The sequence below is a fragment of the Mus caroli genome, chromosome 15, assembly GCF_900094665.2.
Source record: "Mus caroli chromosome 15, CAROLI_EIJ_v1.1, whole genome shotgun sequence".
Taxonomy (NCBI): domain Eukaryota; kingdom Metazoa; phylum Chordata; class Mammalia; order Rodentia; family Muridae; genus Mus; species Mus caroli.
The window spans coordinates 12983628-13003632 of record NC_034584.1 but is presented as its reverse complement, the minus strand read 5'-3'; the positions used below and the strand labels follow the sequence as shown (position 1 = coordinate 13003632).

Here is a 20005-nt window from a genome sequence, read left to right as displayed (position 1 = left end):
TGACAAGGCCAAGGAGAATTATTTCTGCTATTTTCCCTGTTATTATTAATTATTTCCTGTTATTATTAATTATTTCTGCTAATATTTTTCCTGTTATTATAAACATACATAACAATCACTATGCATTAGCCCATCCCTTTTGAGCAGATCTATGAAGATATACTGTATTATAGTAATGATATATAGACAAATAGATGACTTAAGTCCTAATGGTGATCCTATAAGAATTTTTAAAATTATATCAGTGATCATTAAGCTCTTTTATAGTGGGACTGCTATTAGATCCTTTACTGATAGTGAAAAGTACAATGAGAACTCTTTCAGTATTTCATGTGTCACCAGTTAATTTCTGTAAGGTAGTAAACCAAACTTTCTCCTACTCAGAGCACATATCAAGAGTTTGTAAAACAATTAACCAAAGGTCATAAAAAGGGATCTAACGATTTATCATAGGTTCTAGGACAGAAAATAAAATATTGACTGGGCTTATCTATACAAAGCTTCACTAATAACTTAGTTATGGTTTTCGAATTTCACTGAACCTGTGGAGCTATGACAGATGATACACGTTTAGTGAGATAATTACTAATTGATATGCATATAAACATTCTCTGTTGTAGACTTCTAATTCAATTTATTATTTGATATTTTGTGAAAATGTGATGAACTTTTTAACATGTGATCATGTGTTCTGAAAGATGTATAAGTACTAAGGACAAAGAGAAAGAGAAGAAGAGATTTTTTTTTTCCTTTTTCCATTTAGAAATTTTTTCCCCTTTCCCTGCTTAAGATCTTTCCTCCTTTCTTCTTAGATAGATTTCATAGGAAACTTTTTACAATTTAGGAATAAGTGCTATAATCACTTTTCAACATAGCAGGCTGAAAGTTAGTCTTACAGTCTCTGCTGAGATAGAGCAAATGCCACATTACTTAATACTTCGCTGTTAGGCTACAGGTGTCAATTGCCTAAATCAGCTTTTTACTCAGAAGGAGCAAGTTTCCAGGATTTTTATAGGTTATCATCAGCATTTCAGTACAGTTAGAGAGTTAGAAAATCCAGAGATCTTCAGACTTTAAAGCCACACCAGAGTCCTACTCTGTGCCCCTGCCACTACCCTCTCTGAGCTGGGAGGCTCCCCTCTCAACCCCACACCCTCACTGAATACTTGAACATTCTTATCATAGGAAACAAGTGTTGGCTTAGCTGATCCATAGCCTGTAAGCTTCTCAGATAAATGCCGTATGTAATGTATGTATGTATGTATGTATGTATGTATATATGGTATGTATGTATATATGTTTGTTTGTGTGTATAATCCCAAATTTTTTCTGTTGCTTATGTTCCTTTAGAGAACCCTGAATAATACACATGCTAAACTCATACACAGTAAAATATAAATGAATTCATAAATAATATCAGTATAAAAGTATTGTATGTATGTCTCATATTTTCTATATCATCCCACAAATACCTACCCCTATATGAATACCATTCATCTATATGAATTATTAACTCAATCACATTAGAAATATATTTACATATTTTTAACTAGTATTTTAAATCATAGTAAATATTTTTTAAACACCATATATAATTTGGCTAAAGAGCAGAACTATCAAGATAAAGTTTTAAAGGACTTTCATGTATAAAAATATATTTAACACGATACCTTATGCTGGATACAATACTAATATGTGTTAAGTATGTAAAAATTAACCCAAATATCTGCACCATGGCCTAGGCTCATTTGTTACAGTGTCTAGAGAGCAAAATGATGACTTGAATTCAATCACTACCATCAAACTAAAAGGCAGGCACATAGCTATAAATTCAGCACTATGAGGGTTGGGGACAGTATGTAATCCTGAGGACTTGCTGAATAGTTCAAATACACAAATTGTCAAAAATCCACATTCAATGAGAAATACCATCTCAAAAGTGAGAGGGAAACACACTGAGAAGTCAGACACAAGACATGGATGTGCATATATACCCTAATATGCACATGCAAGAAAACTCCTCATCCTTCTCTCTGTATGTCCAAAAATGAGATTGATTATGGTTATTTTTGGTTTTCACTTGGCTGATTTCTTTTTTGAATCATTGCTATGCTGTTTAGAGTCTACTGATATTTGGAATTGACAGTAATTGAAACTATTTGAAATTACATAATTTTATTTGTTTGATTAGCATAGAAAAGGCAAATTCCATCTTCAAATGTTAAAGAGTTTAATAATTTATTTGAAACTAATTCTATATGGGCAAAACTGTTAAGGATTTGAATCAGAAGAAAAACTTCTTAACATTTAATTTGAGACAGAGCATCTATAGATGATAAAATTGTCTAATAATTATCATGAAGTAATGGAATAAATAACACTAATTTTTAAAAATTTCTAATCCTTAAAAAAATTGAAACACTCAGAAGGGAGAGAGAGAAAAGGGAGGTCAAGAGAACAAGACCCTCAGAACTAACTAAGCATGGCACATATGAACTCATAAAGACAGAGGCAAATCTATTTGTATATTTATTAATCAATGTTTATAAAAATATTTAAATTTTAGAAACACTGCTTTCTTAAATGGAGAATCAACTGATCAAGTTTGGAAAATATTATGCCTTACTAATTGATAATACTTTAACATTTTGTTATGTAGTATTTTATTGTCTACTTTAACAGAGTATTTTTCTACAAATATTTATAAAGAAGTTAGTACAAAGTTTCTGTTCCAGATATTTATTTTAGATATTTATTGTACATATTTTAGTATAAATCATCAGATATTTAGCTATTTACATAATCTCTTGTGTTTTTAAATGTATTTACTAAAAATTTAAATTTATACTATAAGGCATAGAGGCAATTAACATTAACAATTAGGAGATGAGAATCTGTGTCTGAGTCTAAAATTGACATCCTGTCTATATTTTTAGATACTAGTTTTTCTGCCATAGAGAAATTACCTAAATGCCCAGTGTTTTAGTACTATTACTTTTGATACAGTGTCATAATATCATCTACCTTATGTGGTTCTAAGACTCACACGGTGCCTAATTTTTGGAGCAATCAGAAGAGACCAGAGGTGATCTCTAGATGGATCTTTAGGATGTATTTATTGCTGTGACTCACCGTGCATAATAATATGACTCAAATTTTACATAAGTATTAAAATTGATTGAATGTTTACACAAATAGATACATGCTTTTCAGGTTCTTACTTTATTATGTTGTTCATGGCATCTGGGTCATATGCTGTGACTTGTCCGATGATGCTCCCCTCCTTCACATCTTCATCCACTTCCATCAAGTAAGAGAGCTTACTGAACACAGGGGGCTCATCTACATCTTCCACAGATATCTTAACCATGGCTGAGTCTTTGAAAGGTCCAAGGTGTAAGAATCGAGGATCAGGGTGGGTATTACTTGCATCTACTCTTAAAGTGTACAACATTTTCTTTTCAAAATCTAAATTCTGAGTTTAAAGAAAGTAACAAATGTTAGGATATATCTGAAGATAGCAATCGTTGACAATATGAATGTTTAAAAACATTTTAAAATTTATTATCAAGTAGTGCTAAGTAACTACGCTAATTATGGCTTAGTCATTTTGAACAATGACCTTGTGCATTCTCTTTATGCTTATACAAGATAACTCTCCTGGAACGCAAAATAAACTGACATCCATTTGGTAATTCACTCCAATTTTTCTAGGCACAGTTAAATGAAGTATTATCTAAATCAATACTGATTAAATTGTAGCATTATTTAAGCTAAATATTATTAAATCAGAAGAGTGACTAAAACATACATCTAGAATAAATTTTATATTTTATCAACATGAGTATTTATTAAAAGAAAGAAATAAAGTAGGGAAACATGAAAATAATGAGTGATAACTGTATTGGTCTTCATCTTGTTGCAGATCATTCTCAAATATTCAATTCAAAATTAGGAAGATATATACAAACAAGAACATCTTACAGAGCATCCTCTGATACTTTGTCTGCTAATCCCCAGGTATGAGGTATCAAGGTCAATTCTAGCTCTTAGTTCTTCATCGTTTTTTTTTTTTTTTTTTTCATTTATTTTATATAGACAATCACACTTGCAATGAAAGGTTTGAGAAAAGCATGGCATATCCATGATTGATCAGTGTTTATTGTTCATACATTGGAGAAATACACAGCAAGCACCCTGGTGTTTACTATGAGTGTGATTCTTGTCTATTGCATGCACAGCCCTTTGAGCATGAGCAGCAGCATCTCTCAGGAACAATGTATCACTTATTTGAAGAAAAATCAGTTTTCCTACTTTCTGTGGTTGATGGATAGCAAATAGAGGATGATAAAAAGTATATCCAGAGTTGTTTTTCTCTGTACTGAAAAGCAACAAAAAACTAAAGAGCACTTAGAGAAAATAGAAAGACAGGCAAAAGACACCTGTTTGACAGTTATGATCCCTTCCTGTGTATCTTTGTCAGTGATCACATCAAACATGTCTGATCCTTCTCCTTCTGAAATGCTATATTCCAGCTCGGCATTCTCCCCCATGTCTGGGTCATTGGCTTTTATCCTTCCAAGATGAGTTCCAAGAGGTGCCGACTCCAGAGAATTAAACTGATAAGTGCCTGCAAAGTAAAAAACATAGCTTCCTTCACTTTCAACTTAGGATGACACAAATTTTCTATTTCCATTTAAGTAAAGTGATCTAAATTGAGAGACATTTTCATCATATTGAATTGTATGCTGTCAAAAGGTATAGATTGGTGGAGTGGAAAAATAATGCATAAAAGGTAAAATTTCTCAGTTTGTACATGAGAAATTTAAGTTCCAGAAAGATTAAAGAATGTCCCATGTTGTTTAAGGAGCACACAAAAGCCTGGGATAGGAATGCAAACCATCAGGTATACCAACCATGATAACCAATTGCTTGTTACTCAATTATGATTTTTGATATTTTAATCACACACTTTATCCACACTTAAATAATAGTTAGAGTGAGATTTTTCTATTAATGAAGTTTCCATTATTTGAAATATTATACCTTCATTCTTTTATTCTAAGTTCTAGAAAAGTAATTTTCAAGCAGTAATGTCTTTATTAGAGTTGTTTCTGCTCAAATATTTTAACTTTAATGTCTTTGAGTAGCATATTTTCCATGTTTAATACAAATCAGGACATACATCACAGTTTGTTCTTCTGTTTTGACAAGCATCTCATTTACAAATTCTCTATAAATGTGTAAATATGAAAATTGAAAATAATTAAAGAAATATACTTAAAAGTGGGTACTGGGCATATCATAAACCCAAAGGTTTTCTGTAGTGGCCTATTTAGACCTTATAAAGGTAAATTATTTTCAGTAGATAGGCCAAAGAAAGTTATCTTGCTGAGTTTTGAAAAAAATACTACAAAACACAGTGTCTTTGACTTCAAAGTCTCATCTTTTCCCAGTGATTTCTGTGGTTAGAAATCGCAGGTTTTAAATTTACTGTGGAATTTCCCAAACTTTATTATGAAGCCTTGGTCAGTGAAACAGGAAAATTGTGGTATTAATTAATTCACATTTTTTAGAGGAATTCATGTAGTAGTCAATTTAGTTCACTGACCAGCCCTCAGCATTTAATTATTATTATATTGAACACAGATCTTCTGTTAGTATGGATAACAGAACAGCAGTGTGATAATTCATCCAGTTATACACTTAGTTTATATTTTTGAGACTCCAAATGGAAAGTTTAGATGACAACTAGAAGAAATGTATTGATCTTCAATTTTCAGTAAATTAAATAACACTAAAATTTAACATGTTGTTACATACTAGGTAACTTCAATACTAATAATATGATCATCATCAAGTTTTCATGACTTTTAAAGTAAACCAAAAGGATAGTAAAATGCTGCCAATTTAACCCACATACATTACTTTAAATATAGATCCTGTTTTCAGAGATGATAAACACCCAATCTGTGTTTTAAAATCCATTAAATAAAGGCTTATGATGTTGTTTATAAATTAGCTAAGAGTTGTGAACAGTGTAGACTTTGAATATAAACAGGCAGACTTTTGCGCCCACATTCCTACTCAGCGTGGTTAGAAGGCTGGGACAGCAATCCTGACTGTGAAGACACTTTGCAAAGTGTTCTTGCTCATGAACAGCTAGAAAAGATTAAGTTGCAAAAGAACTTTGTTGTCTTGTTTTCTTCCATCCCTATTTGGTGATGATTATCATCAGTTATGACTTATATGGAATTTTAACTGTTTCTTTTTAGAACATGTGCCATGATTTGCTCTCTGCAAAGGGATTAGATGTGGGGACATTACAATCTATGGTAGTTCAGGTCGGTGGGTTTGAGAATATTCCCATTACACTGTCAGGACAGACTACTTACTCTGTGGGAACCGAGGAGGGTTGTTGTTGACATCTGTTAGGGTGATGTTCACCGTGGTAGTGCCAGAGAGGCCTCCCATCTGGCCGCCCATGTCCTTAGCCTGAATAACAACTTGGTACTGCTCTCTGTTTTCTCTGCTCATGTCTGGCAATGCAGTCTTTATTATACCTTTAAAAATGAAAAAAAAATAAAGAATTTGCATTTGACATCAAGGTATACTTTGTAAAATATATTATATAGAGGATAGATGAAGAAAATGAGAATATCCACAATAAATTTAATTGACAAAACAGAAAATATTTGTGCATTTTCTATTTTGATTGGCTGACTTTTATTAATTTTCATACTTTTTTATGCTCTTTAAGTTTGGAGTATTTTCTTATTCTGAAAATTGTATTAATCCCTTTGAAATTTTGTAATCTATTAAATTTAACCCCAGTAAATAATAGTTAAAATAGTTAAGCTCGAATAGGTTGTATTAATATAAGGATGTTTGATTTTATTTTCATACAGTAAATATAGAAAGGAAGCAGCTGTGTACAAATGTATGGATAGGTTTGAAAACAAAACAATCTAAACAAATGTGTGTCAGGCTATATTATATAAGATGAAATAGACTGAGGAAGGCATACATGTATTTACCTGATTCCGGGTCCACTGAAAAGTATGGCTGCCCTTGCAGAATGCTGTAGACCACTTTAGCACTGTTCCCATAGTTAGCATCATCTGCATCGGTGGCAGTTACTTGTATAACAGACGTACCTGTATCCAGTCCCCACCACAAGCAGAGGCACATCAGTTCTTCTAAAGATTGTCTATTTTAAAAGCTATTTTCTCACTCATTTTCTTAAATAAAAAAGGAATCCTGGATTTACTCTTCACTATGGAATGTATGAAAACCTATAATATATTTTACTACAGAGATTGATCGAATTTAATGAATTAAAACTGTAATAAGCCCTCACTGAAAACAAGTGTCCCATTAACACATGCATTGCTACATGAGAAAAGACAAATTCAAAATTTTGAAATGTGTTATTTCCTTACTGAAGTAGGATTATAAATACAACAAAACAAAAAGGTCTTAGGATGAAGCAAACAAACAAAAAAGTAACCTTGCAAAATAAAGTCTTAGCAGGTTAGAAAGCCTGAGTTCAAACATCAGAGCTAAACACACACACCAGGACAGAAGAAAAAGGAATTGAACTGTAACTTTTCTGTGTCCCCAGAGTCTGGCATTGACTGTCACTTGTAAATGCATAAAAAGTAATAAAATATTGAGCTTTCTCAAAAGTTAACTTATTTCCATATTTCTTGTATTTCAAATTTTATTTCCTACTAAAATGAAAGTAATTCAAATCATTTATAAATCTTATCCTACTTTGACACTTTTCAATGTTTTGTGAGATTATTTGCGTATTTCCTTTGGCCTTCTTCAGGGCCCCCATAGGAATCAAACCATACTTATTTAGATTTGGTTAAATGTGTCAATAAAGGGATGACAAGGACACATGCCTGTGCAACCCCCTTGAGCCTGGAAAGCTCACCTGTTCTCTGCTGTGCTTCTCCAATACCTGGAGAATCCATGAGACTAATTCTCACCTTCCTAAGCATTTGTGGGATAGGGATACAAGAAAAGAGCATGGTTTCAAACACACAGTGGAAACAACCACCACAACTACAACAACAACACAAGTCTTTTAATTAGAATTGGAGAAATTTTCTCTAGCTCCTCCACTGGGGGCCCTGTGTTTGATCCTATAGATGACTGTGAGCGTCCACTTCTGTATTTGCCAGACACTGGCATAGCTTCACAGGAGACAGCTATCTCAGCGTCCCTTCAGCAAAATCTTGCTGTCATATGCAATATTGTCTGGGTTTGGTGGCTGATTATGGGATGGATCCCCAGGTGGGGCAGTCTCTGGATGGTCCATCCTTTCATCTTAGCTCCAAACTTTGTCTCTGTAACTCTTTCCATTGGTATTTAGTTCCCTATTCTAAGGAGGAATGAAGTATCTTCCTTCTTCTTGATTTTCTTCTGTTTTGCAAATTGTATCTTGGGTATTTTAAGTTTCTGGGCTAATATCCACTTATCAGTGAGTGCATATATAGTGACTTCTTTAGTGATTGGGTTACTTCACTAAGGATTATAACCTCCAGACCCATACATTTGCCCAAGAATTTCATAAATTCATTGTTTCTAATAGCTGAGCAGTACTCCATTGTGTAAATGTACCACATTTTCTGTATCCATTTCTCTGTTGAGGGACATTTGGGTTCTTTCCAGCTTCTGGCTATTATAAATAGGTCTGCTATGAACATAGTAGAACATGTGTCCTTATTACCAGTTGGAACATCTTCTGGGTATATTCCCAGGAGAGGTATTTCTGGATCTTAGGAGCTGAAGGGGTCTGCAACCCTGTAGGTGGAACAACAATATGCACTAACCAGTACCCCCAGAGCTCATTTTTCTAGCTGCATATGTAGCAGAAGATGGCCTAGTCGGCCATCATTGGGAAGAGAGGCCCCTAGGTCTTACAAAATTTGTATGCCCCAGTACAGGGGAACACCAGGGCCAAGAAGTGGGAGTGGGTGGGTAGGGAAGCATGGCAAGGGAAGGGAATAGGGAACTGTCGGGATAGCATTTAAAATGTAAATAAAGAAAATATCTAATAAAATTTAAAAAGAAAGAATTGGAGAAATTATTCATTATATGTTAGACTTAAGTTTTGGTTTTCTTTGGAAGTATAAATTATCTTAAGACATGAAATTGTGGCATGATTTTGGATACCACGGCATGAAACCAAGCACTCTTTACAGCCATATGCCATAAGCTTTCCATAGGATGATTGGAGTAGGCTTGGCAGATTGGCATAATTCATTTGTATTAAAACTTAATCCTCACAGCCCATGTAGGACATATGCCTTTAGGCCACATATTGAAGATCCAGTAAGTGACAAGACAAGAATTAGAACTAGCTAGTCTGACTAAAGGTTATCAGTTCTCTGTGATTTTCCCAATAGACTGCTTGGTTAGGTTTGTCCCCTTGATTCCATAGACAGTGAGCCTTTTTCAAAGAGTCTCAATTGGCACAGGAAAGAATTAGAATGCTAGCTTGCAATTTTCTACTGTGTGTAGGAACTGGTAAGTTTTTTCAGAATACAGGTCAGATCATATTTATGAATTGCAAAAGACATGTTTATCAACCCCAAATATAACAAAATAGCAAGTAGCCTGAAGGAGAATTAATACAAATATAGAAACTTAATATTTGACCAATATTAAGAGTTGAATCATTGAAGGTTTTTAAAATAACATTTAAAGGTATTTATTTACCTTTAAATTGTTTTATATTAAATAAATAATGATAAAATAAATGCTTATATTTAATATGAGAAAGAAGGCACCCGAATTGAGTGGATACATGAAAAGAATGTAATGGAATGATGGGATAGTAGTACATTAACTATTAAAGAATATTTATCAGAAAGAGTAGAGAGAGCAGTATACTGTAAGAGATATCAGGATATATTGTATGGGAAAATCAATAAAATAAAAAAGGGCAAATGATTTGTCATAAAGATCAATATACTTGATACAGAAAAATCCTCGTTTTTCTTAATTTTTATTTTTTATTCACCTGAGTGCTTTGGCTGAATGTTTGTCTGTGACCATATGTGCCCTTGCCTGGTTTCTCTGGAGAGCAGAGGAGGCAATGCAATGGCCTGGGACTGGAGTTTTAGACAGTGACAAGCCACCATGTGCATTTTGGGAATCAAATACAGACCAGATGGTCTTTATCTCTGAGCCATCTTCCCAACTTCCATTCTGTTGTAAGAAAAGTAAAGACTGAACAATTGGTACTAAAGCATTCAGTTCAGTGTGTGTGTGTGTGTGTGTGTGTGTCTGTCCGTGACGGAGTCTGTATGTCTTTGTTTGTGTCTGTGTATATTCTGGTCTGTGTGTGTCTGTGTGTTTCTACGTGTGTATGCATGTGTGTATGTGTGTGTCTGTAAATATAATTAATGAAGTTGAAAAAGGGCAAGGAAGGTATATGGGAATGTTTTGAAAAAAAATCCCACCAAATAGAAAATAATGTAATCATATTATAATATTAAATAAATAAAATAAATATTTAAAACTAGTAATGGCGTGAAAGTTTAAAGTACCTGACTATGAATATTTCTGATTAATTTTTCTAATTATCAAATATTTCTGCCATCTTAATCATGTTCATTAAATTTCCTAGTATGGACAAATCTATGAAAATATAAATAAGGTTAAAGTAATTTGCAAATTAACAAAATAATATTTTTAAAACTTAAAGGATATAACCATAATTCTGTTCAATTCAAAATTGATAATAATTTATCCAGAGAATATAACTTTACATATATTTTTCTTCTCAAACAAAAGTACATAAATTCCATAATATGAATCTAAGGTAATTTAAATATGGATCAATCCATAAAATTATAATAGTGTAAAGTTGTTAGACCAACATTGAAGAAATCCCATCTATGCTATGTTACACAAGATCTTTATGATCTCAAAAGCCTCGTGTCTTTTTTGATAAATCCATTTTACATTATAAGAATGAAAACTTGAAGAGATAATAGAACCTCATTTCCACCAAATAGGTGGGCTTACATGAAATAATAACTTCTCAAATTCTTTGTGTCTTACTGTAAACAGACTATACTATTAAAAAATGTTTATGCCACACTGTCAGTGAAGATGTATAAAGATTTAGTTTTTCTAAGAGGAATTTCTTCAGTCAAACATGCATAATTATATTATTTAGAACAAATATTCAAGTAAGTAATGATAAATATAGAAAATAAATATCTTGCATGGATATTTTAATCAATAATACTTCATTAATATTTTAAAACAATATGTATTTCTATTATAGAATATAATCATTACTCATTGATAAAATTAATCATATTAACATGCATACAAGTAACAATTTTGTATATTAAGGAATGGTGCTTGAAATTGTGAGAATCACAGAACTGTGAGAAATTACTGTTTTCAGTTTGCATGGAAAGCCGAAGACCGATAGAGAAAAATATAGAAATATAGAGAAAGCATTTGTGAACCATAGCATGATGCCATAAGTTATCTGATCTTCATTCAGTTGTTAAATTCTTCTGAATTCCTAATTGACAAGATGGACTGTGAAGTTCTATTTTCCATACTCACAAAATAAAATTATTTTGATGATTAAATGAGCCAGTTATGTAGAAGCAGTTTGTCAAATAGAGCAGTTTCCTTTTTGAGTTTAATGTGAGAAGAGCTGCTGACATACTTCCTTCCTGGCAAGGTGGCAACACATTCTATAGGACATTTATTCTGAATGACAGAGCAGGTGTTGCTGCCATTGGAATCAAACAACTTCTCTCATTAATTATAATTAAAATAAGAGATTGCTACAATAATAATTGAAATTATTTGGAAAGGAGATATTTGACTAAAATAAGAGTTTCTAGATACAGCTTTGATTCTGAGAGGGCATATGGAATCACATGGCTGCAAAATTTTTAGTAAAAATATGAGAGCAATTATGTTAAGCACACGGGTTAGTAGATACCTACCAACTCCAGACATTTCAGGAACACTGGCTGTGTACAGGTCTTTCGTGAATTTTGGTTCATTGTCATTGATATCATGGATTTTAATGATAAACTCAGATTCTGGCTCCACTTGTCGTCCAGTCTTTCTGTCTATAGCCTTGGCACGAAGAATGTACAGAGATTTTTCTTCTCTGTCTAGTCTCTTTGCAGCATGAATGTCTCCTGTATTTTCATCTATAACAAACAGATTGCCAGCTCCATCTCCTGTCAAAATGTATTTTAAATTTCCATCTCCTTTATCTTGGTCAGTGTGAAGCTTCAAGGGGGTAGAAAAGAATAATTCTGTAAATACATGGGTGGTTATTCTACTGAAAAGAATTTAATATGTACTAATTTCTTCTCCCCATCATGTCAATAACGATCTGAACAAAAACCTCAGATCAAGTGGAAATGAGTATTTAAGATTTTGGTAGTCTTGAAATATTAAACAGGTATAGTCAGTCACCATGAGATAATGGATTTAGAATAATTGATACTTGAGTTGTTTCAAAACATAGTGGTTAAAGCATACTTTTGATTAGAATACTACCAAAATTTAAACCTCTATTGTAGTACAATGGAGAAAAATAAATTCATCTTCATGCTGCATGTGAAATATCAATCTTAATTTCATTTAAATAATTAAACTCAAAGATATAATAAGGCATTATAATTCATTATAATGATTACTGTAGAATTAATTCTTTAGTTTTAACTAGTGTTCTTCCTTCCCTAAATAAGACTTTGAAAACCTTGCCTCTATAAATGGAAACCAGCCAGACAAAGGAAGAGTTTTAAAAGTTAAGCCATTTTCAATATGACGTTAAGAAACTACTTTTTCTATTACCATGTTCCGATTGTGAGACATGAACTTTAGAAACACTTTACATTTCAAGTGATATAAAACAAATGTCATATATTAAGGAAAATGTAATTAGTTCTAATTAATATCTATTCTATAAAGATAAGATCACAAAAAGTCATATAAGTGGGTTGCAATTCACTTTTAAACTAATGCTTAAATGACCCTAGCAGGAATCACAAATACCACAATAATGATGATGAATTAAAAACAATAATTATCACATATAGAAAATCAACTCATAAGAACGTTTACAAAGGCTATGTATAATCAGCCATTGTGAGTTGAATGAAATCTTTATTTGGATAATAATAAAAGTATACTCAGAAGTTGTCGGTACATTTTTATTTTTGTTTTGTTTTTTGTTTGTTTGTTTGTTTGTTTTTTTGAGACAGGGTTTCTTTGTATAGCCCTGGCTGTCCTGGGACTCACTTTGTAGACCAGGTTGGCCTCGAACTCAGAAATCCACCTGCATCTGTGTCCCGAGTGCTGGGATTAAATGCGTGCACCACCACTGCCCGGCTTTGGTACTTTTTTAGACGGAAATAAAATTTACCTTTGCATACTGTTACAATATCACCTTTTAATGAACTTATAATATGGAATGAAGAAACAAAATATTATATAAACAGCACTTTCACAATTTAGTCGTCTTTTGTGAGAAGCATAGAGGAGAATGGGTGAGAGAGACTATAATGTTGATCCAAGGATACAATCTTCAGTTAGGCAGTGTGGTCTTCTGTGATACACTATATAGAATAAGACTGGTACTAATGAGAATGAGACTATACATGTCATTTATTTCAAACTTGTTAGAAGCACACATTTCAAATTAAATGCGAGTCTGAACTGCCTTCTTCCTCCCACGATTTCCAGAATAGACCTCACAAATCCTATTCTACCCTGCCTGACACCATTGTCTCAGTTTCTTTGTGTTTTCCATTTGAATTCTTTCTAATCAAAATAAGCAAATATTTTCTTTCATTTTTCTCTCTGCTCCTTTAAACTACATCAGAAATAATTGCCACAAATGATAGTTGCTTTCTTCTCTGAAATACTTATAATATCATCGTGTTGGGCTACAACTAGACATTTTTCTTTATCACATGTTACCTTGCAGGGAGCAGCAATCTCATGAGGACACTGTTTCCACTCTTGTTCCACCACAGATACTTTTGGAGACTAAAAAAGATTATTTTTCTACAACATGAATACAGTCATGTGGGAAATTTCCAGAAAGGTAAAGTGTTTAAGGTCAGTAATAAAGCACAATAAACCATGGATGTCTTTTCAGATGGATGAGTGCATAATTTCCCTTTTTAATTTGTTTATTGATATAACTTCTTTCAACTAAATTTGATAACATTAATAGAAATCTGTATTCTGTAGTCCTAAAAAATTATTTGATGGTTTAATTTTTCCATGCACAACACTGATAATCTGCCCTTCAGTTATAAAATTTAACTTTGTTACTTTTAACATTCCTTAAGCATGTATACCAAGCTGTTTACTTTCCATGAGGACTTCTATCCACCTTTATATACAATGATATATAATGTTTGCATATTTCTTTCATTTTTTAGTCTCTCCCATCTTTTCTGAGTTGTCCTCTTACTAAGTGTGTGTCCCCTCCACTTTCCCTGTTTTCTCCCTCAGGACACTTCCTCTTATTCAGTAGGTTTAGAATAGATGAACAGGCATGGTAATTGTTAACACAATAGTATTACCATTATAGTACAGGAACTTTTCACTGTGCCAAACTAATGCTATGGTGTCTTATGGAAAGAGTGATACATATTTCTGGTCACCTAAAATATGTTTACAAAAGTCATGCTACTCTATATTTTAAACAGAATATTTCTCAAGTATATGCAGAAAATTCATCTGTTAGTGATTTTAAGTAAAATAAGGTTATGAAATAAAACTAATTCTAAATTTATATAAAATTTCAGAAATAATCATACTTGAAATATATTTTAATGATAATCTTTTCAAAATACTGATAGCAAGTATTTTATTCATATAACCACTACAAATTAACTTGAAACAATAGCTTAGTAAAAGGAAATACTACAAAAAAAGATTAGACAAATAGATAAAGAATAATACGTATCCAATTTTGTTAATTGGGTAAATATTACATAATTAGCTAACAGTTTAGTTTTCTGATTTTATTGTACTATCACATTTTGATAAGTATGCTTTAGATTTTTAGACTTAGATATAAATTATCAACTAAATATTTTAGTACAGGAATATACATAGTATTTTTAAATATATCTCTTAAAATACTTTTTTATTTATCTTCAATCTTATTTTACAATCCAGACTTTATCCCCCTCTTGGTCCACCTTCCAAGTGTTCCACATCCCACACCTCATCCACCCATCTCCAAAAAGATGCCCCTACCCCACCTCGTTGGAGCCCCAGCTCTCTTTAGGGTTAGGTGCATTTTCTCTGACTGAGTCCAGACCCGCCAGCCCTCTGCTGTATATGTGTTGGGACCTCATATCAGCTGGTGTATTACATACATTTTTAGTAATCATTTTAGTTTTATTTTTCTTCCATTTAAGGAACCTGAATTTTTAACATTTCAGGAAGAAAAAGGACAGGTTCTTTCCTGCATAATGTTCTCTGATCATCAAATATATGCCTGTAAACACATGTACCAACAAGTAAACGAACAAATAAATAAATGCAAAAAAAGTTTCCTAAAGATGAATTAATTATACTAATTTCTTGTAATGTAGGCATAAAGAAATGAGCAACCATATATAAGACAAATAAGATGTTTTCTTACAAAAAATAAATATGAGAAATCTGAAATGTTTCTACATTGTCAAACATAGTTTTGCACTGAGACTTGAAACAAGGCTGTTAGAGTCATGTATGGGGGAAAGAACATTGTATCATTTCAAAGAAATCTATCCAATGACTGTCATACATAAATTATTCATTAGCAGTTACAATAAACAAGAGAAGTTTAAAACAAGGCAATAAGCTTAACAAAAGCATTAAATACACAAACATGCAATAAAAAAACCTTTCTACTTAATTATTCTTCCCCATGATACCAACAGCATTTAAAACAATTATACAATTATAATACTCTCAGACATTTTGTACTTCAAAAATAAGTATATTTTGGTAATTTGATATATTTAAATATGCAGAAAATTCATAGTATAATTATTGTATCCATCTTGGTATGATTCTATATTTTATTTAGATTCATTTTCATATGTCTAATTTAAGGTTTATATTTTGTCACATTTTCCACTTTGAAAAATATCTAGAATCTGGAACAATAATTAGACTGTCCTTGGACTTATAATACTACATTATTAGTTTAATCATTTCATGATACATCTTGCGATATTAAGTATATTTAGCATTAAAAATTAGAAAAAATTAGGGCAAAGAAAAAGAAAATATTCATAAGGTTAATGATATAAAAGACAAATTTTACTTAATTTTTTTACATAGCTATAATAGAGCATTTTTATTTTTTCTTAGGTAAAGAATCCTGCTACAAATATTAAATCTGAACATACATGTATATATTTATATACTGTAATTGTGTGTATGCAAATCTCTATGTGTGCATTAAAACAAAGTTAAATGTGTGTGTGTGTGTGTGAGAGAGAGAGAGACCTTAGTATTGTAAACTGAAGCAGTAGATTTTTGTGCTAAAGAACATTCTTGAGTACCTAGTATAGACATTTCAATGAGATAACAGTTAAATAACATGTTAGCAATTATTTTATAAATATGCATTTTTAGTTATTTCTTATTTTTCAGCATATGAACAGCTATCCATAAAATTCTGAATTCCAATATCAATACAACAACCTGCAATGGTTTATACAAAAATGTATGAGATTTAAATATTAGCAAGATGCATCTTATGTGCTCAAACAATTTTGTTTTTTCATAATGAAAGTTTTCAAAAATCTTCTTTCATATGTTGAAATATAGCCAGATTTATTCTATTCAGCACTCACACAATTTATTTTCTGCTCTCATTTAACTATAGCTTAATGCTCATTGGTAAACCTCTCCTGTCACACCCACTTTCCTACTACCAAAGGGAATCTTCTGACTAAACAATTATATCTGTTGTCATACACAGGTATATCGAATAATCACAGTAGCATCTTCGAAATCTCAGAGGTAAGTGGTTGGGATGAGTCATAATCTTGATGAGATTTAGTTTCAACAGTAATATTGTTTATCTACGAATGCTCCAATAGATTTATGCATTGAAACACTAGATTCCCCATCTGTTTTGGTAGCAGAGTGTTACCTTGAAGACATGGAACATTGAAGGAGAAATGATTCACTACTAGGTGGGCCTTGAATATGGATAAATTGGCACAACCTCCATTACCTTTTATGACTCCTGACTGCAAGGACAATGTGATCAGAAGTGATTCACACTTCTGCCACCATACTTTGACCAACATGATGGACTTGTCAACTTAAGTCATAAGCCAAGATTATTCCTTCCCCCCCTAAGCTGCATCATGGAAAATAAGCCAATACAATCAGCACCTAAGTCATTGCTCAATAAGCTCATGAAGAAAGTTGACATGGCCCCAGATGAAGAGGTTTTGCCTGTGTTCAGCACACAGGTGTTGGTGCACCAAGACCACCTTTGCTGGAATAGCAGATGAATCTCTAGCTGCCACCAGTGGGAAATAATATGCCAGTGAGCTGTCAGTGCGTCGCTATTGGAAAGGAACATTTAATGAATGAGTCCTTTTGATACAGACTTTTCTTCCTTACATTGAAAATTAGGCCAAAACTTTTCCTATTAAACAAACCATATAAATTTTATTCAACTACAGTTACTCCTGATCAATACATTTATTACTCAATAAAGGGAATATAAAAGTGGATTATCATCCTGAAATTTGAAGGTCTCATGGAATTTTTCATCATTGTAATGTATATTTTACCTGCCAGAACAACTGTCTTTAGTCCTATAAGATTTTAACCCATAGGCAGTGTCCTTGGAACAAGAAGCCATTCCCTTTTTATTTAAATCCAGCTACTTCAAGATGGTGAAATCATGACAAAACCAAAATGTACTCTTCTCTGAACTAGCCATTAGCATTATTCAGTTCCAATTTCAGAAAATAGTACCTTATGAGTTAGTATTTCGTGTATGAATAAAAAGTACATTATACATTAAAAAGTTCAATCTAAAACTACAACAATTCAAACAAAACATTAATCAAGTCATGACAGTACATTGTGTCATTTGCAATACCTTGAATTCTGATATGTAATATAATGTGTATTTGTATATATGCAATGCTATGTATATATTTGCTCCAGAATATGACAAAGAGAAAGACATCATAAGTTCTCATTCCACGAGTAATAATTAGCTCCCATAACAAACCAGGTGAGTCAGATAAGGAAGGGATTAGAAGAAGAAGACAATTATAAAGTAATACAATATCTGTTTCTTACAGACACATAAGCAAAGATATTCAAAAGAATATTAGTACATCAGTAAAACCTGAATTCACGGAGTAAATTACCAGCAAGTATTATTTATATCAGTGATGTAAGACTATCAATAAATTAATGAAGTTCCCATGTGAAGACTTTAAAAAGATACAAGTATAAAAGGGATCTGCAACCCTATAGGTGGAACACCAATATGAACTAACCAGTACCCCCCAGAGCTCGTGTCTCTAGCTGCATATGAGCAGAAGATGGCCTAGTCGGCCATCAGTGGAAAGAGAGGCCCATTGGTCGTCCAAACTTTATATGCCTCTGTACAGTGAAACGACAGGGCCAAGAAGTGGGAGTGGGTGGGGAAGCAAGCGGGGGACTTTTGGGATAGCATTGGGAATGTCACAAAAGTTGGCTTTTTCAAATGAGTTTCAAAATAATGTCTAGAATCAGAAACACAGCAATGATAATACTTCTGTGGAATGTACCATTAGAAGTCCTATGCTATACAATAATACCTATCAGTGAAAGTTGATAGTATACTCATTGAAAAGGAAGACAAAAAGGAAGACATGTTTCTGTGTCAACAGCATGGAACATTTCTGCAGAATATACTCCAGATTTTTCATAATATCAAAATCACAAGCTAATTCCTTCACGTAGGAAGTGAAGACTGTATACTGTAAGATTTGCATAAGAATAACACACAGGAGGGGACTGCAGAAACAAAAAATGGAGAAGAGATGGAGGGAAAGGTGGTCCAGTGGCCTAGCCCAACTAGGGATCCATCTCAAGGGGAGGTTCCAAGGCCTAACACTGTTAAAGATGCTGTGATGTGCTTCCAGACAGGAGCCTAGTATAGCTGTCCTCTGAGAGACCCAGCAAGCAGCTGAAAGAATCAGATGCAGATACTTACACCCAACCAATGGACAGAAGCTGGGGACCCCTGTGGTTGAATTAGGGAAAGTCTGGAAGAAGTTGAGGAGGAGACAACCCCTTAGGAAGACCGGTAGTCTCAACTAACCCTGTCCCCTGTCCCCTGAGATCTCGGACACGGAGCCACCAGTCAGGCAGCATACAAGAGCTGGTCTGAGGCCCATGACACATGTATAGCAGAGGACTGCCTGGTCTGGCTTCAGTAGGAGAAGACTTACTTGCCAAATCCTCCAGAGACATGAGGCCCCAAGGAGTGGGGAGGTATGGTGGGGGAGATCCTTTTGGAGATGGGGAGGAGGAATGGGATGGGAAACAGTAGGAGGGTGAACCAGGAGGAGGGTAATGACTGGCCTGTAAAAATATAAAAATAGTTTTTAAAAGAAAGAAAGAGAGAGAGAGAATGAAAGAACAAAAGGAAGGAAGGAAGGAAGGAAGGAAGGAAGGAAGGAAGGAAGGAAGAAAGAAAGAAAGAAAGAAAGAAAGAAAGAAAGAAAGAAAGAAAAGAAATGAAAGAACAAAAGGAAGGAAGGAAGAAAGAAAAAAGAAAGAGAATGGATACAGAAATTATGGTACATTTACACAATGGAGTACTACTCAGCTATTAAAAAGAATGAATTTATGAAATTCCTAGTCAAATGGATGGACCTGGAGGGCATCATCTTGAGTGAAGTAACACAATCACAAAAGAACTCACACAATATGTATTCACTGATACGTGGATATT

General features: G+C 33.1%; 1 protein-coding gene across 1 annotated transcript in view; it reads right to left on the bottom strand.

The window, feature by feature from the left end:
* Cdh9 (cadherin 9) overlaps nt 1–20005 on the bottom strand; it is a 120083-nt gene that overhangs the window by 19231 nt on the left and 80847 nt on the right. The window contains exons 3-7 of the mRNA XM_021183074.2: nt 11997–12291; nt 7038–7157; nt 6396–6563; nt 4443–4630; nt 3222–3475 (exon numbers count right to left, since the gene is read on the bottom strand). Coding sequence (XP_021038733.1) covers nt 3222–3475; nt 4443–4630; nt 6396–6563; nt 7038–7157; nt 11997–12291 — 1025 coding nt within the window. The remainder of the gene's footprint in view (nt 1–3221; nt 3476–4442; nt 4631–6395; nt 6564–7037; nt 7158–11996; nt 12292–20005) is intronic.